At 43.9% G+C, this 12,569-nt stretch overlaps 1 protein-coding gene across 3 annotated transcripts in view; it reads left to right on the forward strand.

Moving 5' to 3' along the window:
• LOC138785996 (lysine-specific demethylase 4B-like) overlaps positions 1-10,194 on the forward strand; it is a 326,968-nt gene extending 316,774 nt beyond the window's left edge. For all 3 annotated transcript variants that reach the window (XM_069962570.1, XM_069962569.1, XM_069962571.1), the window contains 2 exons: positions 8,171-8,263; positions 9,213-10,194. In XM_069962570.1, coding sequence (XP_069818671.1) covers positions 8,171-8,263; positions 9,213-9,371 — 252 coding nt within the window. In that variant the 3' untranslated portion in view covers positions 9,372-10,194. The remainder of the gene's footprint in view (positions 1-8,170; positions 8,264-9,212) is intronic.
• The last annotated feature ends 2,375 nt before the right edge of the window (positions 10,195-12,569 follow it).

Consider the following 12,569-nt stretch of genomic DNA (forward strand, 5'->3'; position numbering starts at 1 on the left):
GGCACAGGGGGAGAGGCAGATGGCACAAGGGGAGGATGGAACAGGGGGAGAGGCAGATGGCACAAGGTGAGGGTGGATGGAATGGGGGGGAGGCAGATTGAACAGGGGGAGAGGCAGATGACACAAGGGGAGGGTGGATGGCACAGGGGGTCAGGCAGATGGCACAAGGGGAGGGTGGATGGCACAGGGGGTCAGGCAGATGGAACAGGGGGAGAGGCAGATGGCACAGGGGGAGATGCAGATGGAACAAGGGGAGAGGCAGATGGCAAAGGGGGAGAGCCAGATGGCACAATGGGGGGGGGGGGTCGGATGGCACAGGGGGAGAGGCAGATGGCACAAGGGGAGGGCGGATGGCACAGGGGAGATGGCAGAGGGGGAGGTTGGTTGACACAGGGGGGCGGCCTGAGGAAGGTCTGACAGGCAGGGGGATTGCTAGCAGCACAGAGAGTGCTAGTAGCAGGATCTCCCTGCCAGGTAACTGCAGCAGGGGCACAAGGGGGCACCTGGGGGGCACGGGCAGGAGCTCACTCAGGTGGATCCCTCTCTGCTCGAGTTCTCCTGACAGAAAGGACCTTAGCAGGGAGGGATCACTCCCACAATCCCCCTGAAAGGCTGTGATTGACTGTCGAGTTTGAACAGCCTATCACAGCGATTCGAGAGGGGGGAGTGATTTCCCCCTCCTTGCTGATACACGTGTGCTGTGTGAAGCAGCAGCCATTGTGACCAGGGCCGCCATCAGGAATTTCGGGGCCCCATACAACCAAAGTGTCTGGGCCCCCCACATTAATAAAAAAAAAAATAGTGTGTTCGCCCCACGCCTTGCTGGGAGGTATAATTTGGTTCCGATCAATTCTAGAGAACTGACTCATATACCCCATTTTCCCCAGTGGCTTAAAATGTAACCTCGGTTATACAGTTATAAAATTGTAGAAACTAAATGTGAACAAGGTGCAATTTAAATGTCACCATACAGACACTTACTTGTATAGCTGCCTCTTGTGCTCTGTATGCAGTGCATTATATCCACCCCTGCAACGTACAATTTATAGCGTGTCTACAAGCCCAGCGGGGCTCATTATGATGGAGACTAAAACTTATACAAGAGTGGGGTCGGGGTTCCTCTGTATTCAGAATACTGTTGAGTACTAGGCAATGCCCCGTTTGGGGTTATTGAATTTCGAGGGTCTGGGGGCTGTTTGATTTGTATATGTTCACCAATTTCCCCCTCCCCCCCCCCCCCCGGTATGCTCACTAACATAGAATATGTTGATAAGGCTAATATAATGAGGCTGTTCCATGTTAGTGAGCATATACAAATCACCCCCCCTCCCCAGGCAGACTAGTTTAGCTCACCCAAGACAGTGATAGCGAATACATGGCGGTGAGAACGCTTTCTAGGAGATCCTGTTTGTGCAGCAGAGGTGTCTTTATCCTGCTCTGCATAGACCCTCGAAATTCAATAATCCCAGACGGGGCATTGCCTAGCACTCAACAGCATTCTGAATACAGGGGAACCCCTACCCCACTCTTGTGTAAGTTTTAGTCTCCATCATAATGAGCCCCGCTGGGCTTGTAGACACGCTATAAATTGTACGTTGCAGGGGTGAATATAATGCACTGCATACAGAGCACAAGAGACAGCTATACAAGTAAGTGTCTATTTGAATTGCACCTTGTTCACATTTAGGTTCTACAATTTTATAACTGTATAACAGAGGTTACATTTTAAGCCACTGGGGAAAATGGGATATATGAGCCAGTTCTCTAGAATTGATCTCACACACAGACACCAGCACACATGTATACAGACACCAGCACACATGTATACACACATACAGACACCAGCACACATGTATACAGACACCAGCACACCAGGGCACAATAAAGTTTGAACTTCTGCAACCTGGAGAAATCACCTGATATCACCTGCAGTCCTATGTAACACCACATAACACAGCGGTGTCTCTGAGTACAGATAATGTAGTAGATTTCACCTGCAGTCCTATGTAACAGCACAGATAACACAGTGATATCTCTGAGTATAGATCATGTAGTAGATGTCACCTGCAGTTCTATGTAACAGCACAGATAACACAGTGATATCCCTCTGAGTACAGATAATGTAGTAGTCACCTGCAGTCCCATGTAACATCACAGGTAACACAGTGATATCCCTCTGAGTACAGATAATGTAGTAGTCACCTGCAGTCCTATGTAACAGCACAGGTAACACAGTGATATCCCTCTGAGTACAGATAATGTAGATGTCACCTGCAGTCCTATGTAACAGCACAGATAACACAGTGATATCTCTGAGTACAGATAATGTAGTAGCTGTCACCTCGGGGCGCCCCTACTAAATGATGTTCTACAAAATAAGAAAAGTGTCATACAGTGACTCACAGGTGACGTCTTCTTTGATCTGAGGCGTCACTTTCCCTTTTCCTCTCCATCCGGCCCAGTCCTCCATGATGATTTCTTCCAGATATGTTTCATCTTTTCAGAACCTGCGAGACAAACAATTTAGGCTCCGCACATTTCTAGCAACTTCCTTCCCTTTCTCCCTCCTGTAGGCTCCCATAGTAACTGCGCTGTTTGGTGTTATGTGCAATAAAGCGAGTAGGAATGTGGGATGCCCCCTGTATGTAGGATTCCCTGCTGTGCCCCCTGTATGTAGGATCCCCTGCTGTGCCCCCTGTATGTAGGATTCCCTGCTGTGCCCCCATGAGCTAATAATGCCCCTAGAGGTGGCCCCCATGAACTAATAATGCCCCCAGAGGTACCCCCATGAGCTAATAATGCCCCTAGAGGTGGCCCCCATGAACTAATAATGCCCCCAGAGGTGGCCCTCATGAACTAATAATGCCCCTAGAGGTACCCCCATACACTAATAATGCCCCCAGAGATGCCCCCATGAGTTAATAATGCCCCCAGAGGTGCCCCCATGAACTAATAATGCCCCAGAGGTGCCCCCATATACTAATAATGCCCCCATGAACTAATAATGCCCCAAGAGGTGCCCCATGAGCTAATAATGCCCCCAGAGGTGCCCCCATATACTAATAATGCCCCCAGAGGTGCCCCCATGAACTAATAATGCCCCCAGAGGTGCCCACATGAACTAATAATGCCCCCAGAGGTGCCCCCATATACTAATAATGCCCCCAGAGGTGCCCCCATATACTAATAATGCCCCCAGAGGTGCCCCCATATACTAATAATGCCCCCAGAGGTGCCCCCATGAACTAATAATGCCCCAGAGGTGCCCCCATATACTAATAATGCCCCCATGAACTAATAATGCCCCCAGAGGTGCCCCCATGAGCTAATAATGCCCCCAGAGGTGCCCCCATATACTAATAATGCCCCCATGAACTAATAATGCCCCCAGAGGTGCCCACATGAACTAATAATGCCCCCAGAGGTACCCCCATGAGCTAATAATGCCCCTAGAGGTGGCCCCCATGAACTAATAATGCCCCCAGAGGTGGCCCCCATGAACTAATAATGCATCTAGAGGTGCCTCCATACACTAATAATGCCCCCAGAGGTGCCCCCATATACTAATAATGCCCCCAGAGGTGCCCCCATATACTAATAATGCCCCCAGAGGTGCCCCCATATACTAATAATGCCTCCAGAGGTGCCCCTAAAAAAACAAACATCCTACTCACCTAATCCGCGCTGTGCAGGCAGCAGCTCTTCCTCCTCTTCGGGCTCCATCTTGCGAGCCTCGGGGACGGGACTTCCGGCAGGCGTGATGACGTCACATCATCACGCCTGCCGGAGAGGTTACGGCCCGGCCTCCCATAGGCTGCTGGTATGAAGTGCCGGCAGCCTATGGGAGGGAATACAGGAGGAGGACGCTGACAGGTCCTTCTCCTGTATTCTGATCGCTTTAATGTTCCGCCCGCTCAATGTGCATAACATAAAGTATACCATTTTGTCATAAAGTTCACAAATAAAGAAAGTAAGTCACTCTGCAATGTCTGTCTTTTCCTCTTTCATGCTTTTCCCCTGGCTCACCACAGATTAGCCAGGGAGGACACCAAAAAGATGATAATACAGTACAAAAACAAGTGCTAACAGTTAAAGTATCAACTTGTCAACTAGAGGCTCTCTGAGAGCCTAACATGCCACACTGTGCCATTATCAGCAAAAAATCACTTTCAGGCATTCAGTACATATTGCTCAAGGAAATGTGAATACTGTCTTAAAGGACTTGCAACTATCCGTAAAGTAGTGATTGCATTACTATCACCAGTTTTTAGTATTATCTAACCATTGCAATACGCAATTGTTGATTTCTGCACGTTCCTAGTACAACAGGGCTAGGAAGGCCAGGGGTATCCAGCCACCGACCCCAAATTAGTTCAAATTTGTGAGAACATTTTCTTTTAATATAAACTCCCCTTTCTAATCTAATAACTGCATTCATTCTATTTAAAATAAAATTGTGCATCATGTTCCGGCAGTGTAATCGTTTAACTGTAAATCTTCCAGTAAGCCCAGAACACAATGGGGGAGATTTATCAAAGGGTGTAAAATTTAGACAGGTGCAAACTACCCACAGCAACCAATCACAACTCAGCTTTAGGCAGTGCTGAAAGGAAAGCTGAGCTGTGATTGGTCGCTGTGGGCAGTTTGCACCAGTCTAAATTTTACACCCTTTGATAAATCTCCCCCATTGTGTAGGTGTTAAGGTCAAAGTTATACTATAGACTACCTGGCTCTCGAGTTTGTCACATTAGGGATTGGGTTGACAGATTACTTGGGGGGGGGGGGGGGCTGTAATATATCCCTTATACCACTCCAGGAACTATTCAGTTTCTGACAGCTCCAGAACATGAGCATTATGTGGGCCACTTCCATATCACACCTAGGGCAGTTAGAGTTTTGCCTATATCCTATTTTATGTATAACATAAGGGGTTTTATAGGCACGATGGATCAGGAAGAGCTGAGGCATTCTCTGAGCTTCCAATAGGGATAACGTAGGTGTCATCTCCAATACCCCTTGCCATTAAGGGTCCTCAATTAGACCCATATCTTGTACCCATTTATCTCTCAAGACAAGAGGCATGGTAGACAATTTATTCTGAAGTAGGGAAACATATGCATTCGATATAGTGCCCCGTAATACTCCCTAACCACCCACGTCCGTCAGAACATGATGAGATGAGAGAGTCAACGTGGTCAGTGTATTCTGTATCTGTAGAGCATGTCTGATTTGCAAATACTTGTGAAATGCTCTGTGAGCAGGAAAGTATCTTTAAAATGCTTAAAAGACACGACAGCTCCCTCTTTCTATACTTGACTCAGGCAAGAAATCCCTAACATTTTCCAAGGTGAAAAGCCCTCTAGACGATATAGTTCCGATAGTTTTGGGTTTTTCCATAAAGGAGAATATTCAGTAAAGCCAAGTATTCCTAGTAATGATTTGCCCTAATCCCAAACCTTAGTAAGTAGTCTAAGAGTAGGCAGTGAGTGACCTAGTCTGTCAGTGCAACCAATATCAATAGCAGCTAAGGGCGGTACATGTCCTGTAACCATGTAACCATGCTACCCGCTATTTCCATTCATATGTTGTAACTGTACTGCAATGAAGTAAAGCACTCCTTTTAAAGGGAAACAAGTTATCTGAAATAAAGTCCCCCACTTTTTCTGAAACCACCACTTCCAAATACTTGAACCGCTCCACACTTTGCAATGGCACCTGGGAAGTACATGCAGCAGAAGGGAAGAGCTAAGGGACAGGACCACAGATTTATCCCAATTAATAGTCAATCAGGAACGGGAACCAACATGAGTAATTATGGACATTATGGGACCTATGGATTTGTCATAGTCATTAGTATACAGTGACATATCATCTGCATATAAGTAAATTTTTTCCCTCCCCCCCCAGGGAGACCCTACTATGTCTTTGCATGAACGGATGACAGAAGGCAGAGGCTTTATTGCTATATCAAATAATAGTGGTGACATGGTCCTTGTCTCGTTCCTCTATGTAACAAAAAGCTGTCAGATAACCCCCCATTCGCCCGTACTCTAGCCATTGCATTAGTGTATAATAGCCGTACCCATTTCATAAATCCCTCTCCTATGCCCATTCGTCTCATTACAACCCACAAACACTCCCACTCGACACTGTCAAAGACTTTGGCAGCGTTGAGTGAGAGGATGGCCACATTTCCCACCCCCCACATTTGTATATTAATGTAAAGTCGTCTGATATTTTGGGACGTAGACCTAGGCTATTGATGATTTTTAGGTGATTTTGTTGTCAGCACATTCAACTTTGTACAGAACAAAGTATTCAATGAGAATATTTCATTCATACAGATCTAGGATGTGTTATTTGAGTGTTCCCTTTATTTTTTGAGCAGTGTATTTAATAGATTGGTCTTTTCTCACCCCCCTCCACCATTACACCCAGATTATTTTTGAGGGGACCAACATTTGCAGTTTGAAGTCTCTTACTATTTAAATAGGTGAAGAACATTTTGGGATTCTTTTTATTTTCTGTAGCAATATTTCTTTCTCTTGCAATTGTTTGCTGCTTTTGTTTTAGTAGTCTGAATGCTTGCTTTTTTAATCATTTATTGCATTCCTAACAGCTGCAGTTAACCACATTGTTTTTCTCTTATTTCTAATACATGTATTCCCATAGAGTATGTGTCGTTCACAAAATCTACCTAGGATGCTCTTAAAAATGCCCCATTTCTCTTGTGTACTTTTAGTTCTCAGGGCATTCTCCCAGCCAATGTCCCCAAGGTCCTGTCTTAGGTTATGGATATTAGCTGTCAGGGTTTAAGGTTACTGTTTTGACATAGCATGTAGGGCATTATGGATCGCCTGTATCTTCTCCTCTCCCTCTTCATATGGTGATATGTTATTTTTTGTTTGTTGGTACCTCTTCTGTAGCACTGGTTTACTTTGTTTACTTACTTATATTGTAATGCAGGGATTGTTCACATGGCAATTTACATGGTTCAGCTTACTTATTGATGTATTATCTGTACTTTTTTATTGGATATATAGCACTTTTTATGCTGTAATGTGAGGGATTGTGAGCTGTACTATTTATCGTGTTGCAGGCCCAGGGGACCCCTTGCATTGTATGGGTCTCTCATGGTTGAGGATATTTTAATTGTTTTTAAATCGTGTGTGTAGGGATTTTGCTTTCCCTTCTCATTGTTTGGTAATTTTCTTTTTTTTTTTTATATTCAATAAAATGTTTAAATATTTTTTTGTACTTCTGTTGGTGTTCTCCTTTTCTGTTATATATCCCTGTTCTCTTTCTTGTGGTATAATTAATTTTGGTTTGTTTTAGGAAGCACCTAGCTTCTAGGGTTGTGCACACCCCTTTCCTTAATGTATTCATATTTCCTTTCCTCTTATCCGTAGTGACTGTTCTATCACCTTCTGCCGCTCCATCCCTAGTTCCATAACTTAGCACCAGCTCTTTATCTGCTCTGTCTTCACCTTCTATGTATATTGTAGTTGCCCTCCCCCCGCAGTCCCTAGTTTAAACTCTCCTCCAACCTCTTAGCCATCTTCTCCCCAGCACAGCTACACCCTTCCCATTCAGATGCAGCCCGTCCCTACCGTAGAGCCTGTAACCGACAGAGAAATCAGTCCAGTTCTCCATGAGCCCAAACCCCTCTTTCCTACATCAGCTCTTGAGACACTTGTTTACCTCCTTAATCTCTCGCTGTCTTTCTGTTGTGGCACAAAGTATAGGTAATATTTCGGAAAATTTCACCTTGGAGGTACTTGTTTTATGCTTCCTTTCTTAGTCCCTATCGTGGTAAATACTTAGTCCCTGAAATTATTTTCAAGGACCTTCCACCTACCTCTAACTTTATCATTGGTGTCAATAGGCACCATGACTGCCGAGTCTTTGCCAGCACACTGTTTGATGATCCCGATCTTTGTGACAGATTGCCCTGTCTTTCCCCCTAATAATTTATGCCCCAATAATTGATGATACCAGTCTGGCCTGCTCTGCACTTCTATTCCCCACCTTACTGGAGCAGAACCCCCCAAAAAAGGATTATTATAACTACATTTTGAACTTGTCTTATAAAATGCAGTTATTTCAGTTGCCATATGTTTCTTACATACACTTCATTTTCATGATTATAGTGACTACTTCTTTTGTGCAGGTGGAGTTTGAGGATGCATCGCAATTAATGGTGAAGCGAAGTGAGATCTTCACATTGGAAGAACCGCTACCAAAAAGAGTAAAGTGTCGCTTGGTGGGTATTTTTTGCCAATATCACAATGTGTAGAACTAACCATAAGTATACTGTAACCACTGGAAAACCTTTCTCAGCAGTATATGCTTCTGTTTATGATTTTCCACCCCAGAAACCTCTTTAATTCTCCAGGCTTCTGACATAGTCTGATGCAATTAAAAGTGAACCTGTCATTACTTTTATGCTGCCCAAACCACTAGAGGTGGTCATCAGTCATCAGAGTGGTCCCCAACGTCCTTGATTGGTAGATCTCTCCCTGGTTGGTTATAGTGAGAGATCTGTCAATGAGAGTGGGAAGTGAAGTTTTTTATTAAAAGTTTTATTGCTATTTTAAAAGTACTTGTTGAAAAAAATCTTACTGGACCCTCATTCAGACCCTGACCAGTTAGTAGAAAGGGTAGGGAGATGACTGAGCTGCAGTGCGCTTCTTTCCCCTCTCTGTGTTTGTGACCTAGATGGCCCCTCACGTTGCACGCAAACTACAAGATCAAATCAGCTGCAGAAGATCCTGTACATGTGAATAGGCACTGTCTTTAAAAAAAACAATAAAAAAAAAAAACTTGCAACTGATTTTTTTTTTTATAAAGACAGTGCCCATTTAAGGGTCCATTCACTTGTACAGGTCCTGCAGCATATTTGATGCTGGAGATGCCAATGTAGCTAAATTTTTAAACACAGCATCAAGTCTGCTGCAGATCCTTTGTGAATGTACCCATAGTTATCCAAATGTACATAGTAATAAATTTTAATCTGTCTTCCATTATTATTATTATTATTTAAAAAAAAAAAATACTGGATGTTTGTTTGTTTTTTTAAACAGAATTAGTGTCAGTGGCTACACTTAAGCAGTGTTGTATCCGTGTCTAGTGTATATGAGATGCATAATTGACCCTTTAAATGTTTAAATTTTATTAGTTTACATCTTCTTTTGCTTCTTGTTTTTCCTAAGTCTGTCAGTGCTGGGGCTTCTTTGGAAGACACAGAAGATGCACAACTGAACAAACGCCCAAGGGTCACAAGTCCAACTAATGAAGAGCCTGATAATCAAACTTTATTTCACTCGAACGAGACTTATGTAAAAAACTCTACTCAGTCTTCTGGCTTCTAGGGTCCTACCCATCCATATATTGTAAACATTTAGCTGGCAAAATACTTTCTACATTTCAATCTCAAAAATGGATTCAACCACCTCTCAGGCATTTGCAGACCAGAGATGTCAGAAGCATTCTGTACAGCAGTGTAATGGGCCAAATACTGCTGCCATAAATAATCATAAGCTAAGGACATGAATTCTCTAGGTGCTATGGTAAAACTGCATATAGGACCTTCTCTCTATTTTTTAAACTTTTCAAGAAACATTTCAGAATAGCTTTAAAGTAACAAGAAGAGAGAAATAAAATATGATTTTATTTAATATCTTGGAGAAAAAAACACAACAACTTTGAAATACATTTGAAAACATTTTTAAGTCATGGTTCATCTGATACCAGGGAACTGATATGAAACAGTGTTGTCATGAATTGTTTACTACCATGTTGTAAAATATTTTTTTTCCTGATTCCACCTAAATTACTTCACTTGTGTTATTAAGTACTGGGTGGTGTTTGGAGGATTTATGACTGAGTATGCAAGCAAGGTCATTGTGTAATCATGCATATTTTTTTTCTTCCCTGAGACACCTGGTGTTGGGATTCATGGACAGTGCTTCTGAGAACCTAAATGTATACTGCAATGTGTAATCCTCAGGAGCTTTGCAGCCTACTGCATGTCCTCATGTTTTATTAGTTAGGGATACATGCGTTTTCTTTGTTACTGTGTTTTACTTTGTGCACTAATCATGATTTCCAATGGTTTCTTGACAAATGTGCTGTATTATCATGCCCCATTTTGTAATTAATTATAAATAAATCAAAGCACTGGATACTATTTAATTACGATTGTGTGTTTCCTCCGCATCCTCCCTCATGGCGGCACCAAAATGGAGGATGCCCCTCCTATCGCTGTAGGGACAGGAAACAGAGAGAGATTAAAGAACAGCCCCACCCCCGACACCTTAGTGTTTTTCCTGTCCCTTCTGGGATGGGAGCAGAGAGACTGCTCTACGGAGCATCCAGGTACCTGGATCGATCGGGGCCATCACCTCCTTCCTTCCAGGGACGTGGGGGTCAGTACTCCTCGGGGCAGGAGTCCCCTGACAGCTTGGGAGTAATCGGGCCTTCCGGAGGCTTTCCTTCTCTCCCCCCTATAGTCTGGTGGATCGCGCGAACCGGAAGCGCCTTACACCAAAAGGGATCCGGGCGGCACTTCCGGGTAGCGCGGCGTGCGTCTGACGTCACCAGGTAAGTTGGTCAGGTGATCGCGGGCCGCGCTGACGTCACGGCTGTCCCGGAAGCGCCGAGGGCGCCGGATTCAAAAGGACGCAAGTTACTCCCAGGTCTGCAGCAGCTAGAGCAGACCGGGAGAAGATGGACTCCGACTCGCCTCGTTCTGTCTCTGCAGAACCTGCTGCTACTCTGGTGTCCGTGAGTATAGGCTGGGGACCTTCTCCTCTACCCTTGTTTCCCTCTTCTCCTCTGGGCTGATTGGTGTTCTCTTCCACTTGTGTTATAGGGAAGAATCACACTTCAGGAAACCAGAGGAGGACAAAGAGAATGTGCTGTTTGTGCTACATTTCTTGATGATTCCTATACTAAGCTATTATGTACTGCTTGTATTAACAAGGTTATACAGGAGGAAAAGTCGGATCTTCTAAGTGATATTAGATCCATAATTAAGGACGAAGTCAGTTCTTCCTTGGCCAGAAGGCTTCCGGCAGAGAGGGCATCATCCCCTCCCCCCCGCAAGCGGTCAAAATTACCAGGGATTTCCTCCTCTTCAGGCTCTGACGTTAATGAAGTAAAAAACGCAGAGTCTGATAATGAATTAGAAGAGGGTGAAAGACCAGATTCTCCTCCTTAAGAATCTTGTAAAAAATATTTTTTTTGACTCTGGGGACACGGATACTCTTTTAAAAGCCATCTATCATACTCTAGAAATAGAAGAGGTGAAGGAAACAAAAACTGTGCAAGATCCCATGGAAAGGAAAGCGGAAGGACTCCTTAAAAAAGTATGGGAGACTTCCGCTAATACTATCTCCGCAAAAATTGCAGCTACCTCGGTAGCTAGAGCCCAGTTCAGATGGCTTCAACAGGTGGAGGATCATCTGAAATCAGGCTCTAAAAGGGAAAAAATACTAGAAGCCTTTCCCCTTCTCAAGATGGCGGCAGGCTTTCTAGCAGACGCATCAGTAGAATCGATCAGATTTGCGGCAAAAGCAGGAGCCTTATCTAATTCAGTGAGAAGATCCATCTGGATGAGATCTTGGTCTGGAGATCATGGCCCAGAGCTATGTGAAAAATATGAAAAAGAAAGCTGGACACTATAATACAGCGCACACCACTAAATCCAAAAATATTCTAAGTTTATTAGGACAAACAAGAAAAACACCACAGAAACACCAATAAAATCAATTAAAAACCACAAAGGTATATGAGAAACTAGGCAGGAGGACAATATACTCTCCTACTTTACCAGGGAACCAAACATATTAGTAATGCTCCACATGATCAGATGTAAAGCTCATAAAGTGCATAAGAGTAAGATGGCCGGCAGAGTGAAAAAAGGGAAATCTATAAATACAAAGCAATATACCATATGAAGGATCCAAAGTGCTGTAGTGCAAATAAATCATATAATCATTGTCAACACCAATATGAACCTCTAACATAACAAAAAATGCCCAACCATATATGCCACATGAAGTAAATTACATGGGAGCAGATACCCTGGTACAGACCCAACGCGTGTCGTCACACACAGTGACTTCGTCAGGGGTAAAGCTTCAAAGGAAGTGGTGTCCTTTTATAGCTGAAATGAATTACATGACACATAATTATCCAATTCTACAATTACCTGTGAGAACCTTTAAGTGTGGAGAGAGCATCGGAGGGAAGCACAAAAAATGGCGTCAGTGGCGTTCGTCATATCCCATTGCGCATGTGCCAATCATCCCTGTCATATACCTATATCGATAATGCGCATGCGCGACTAACGCGCATCACGTGACTAACGCGCATCACGTGACCGCGTGCGTTCCACACTGCGTGTCACAGAGATGCCAGTACCCTCAAAGATCACATAATGTATATCATGTGACTACATGCGTTCCATGCTGCGTGTCACCAAAACTAGACCATACATCATGAAAATACAAAAAGTGTCGGAAAAAGAAATCATCAGTAATACTCAGTATTGATCATAAAACACA

The sequence above is a fragment of the Dendropsophus ebraccatus genome, chromosome 3, assembly GCF_027789765.1.
Source record: "Dendropsophus ebraccatus isolate aDenEbr1 chromosome 3, aDenEbr1.pat, whole genome shotgun sequence".
NCBI lineage: Eukaryota > Metazoa > Chordata > Amphibia > Anura > Hylidae > Dendropsophus > Dendropsophus ebraccatus.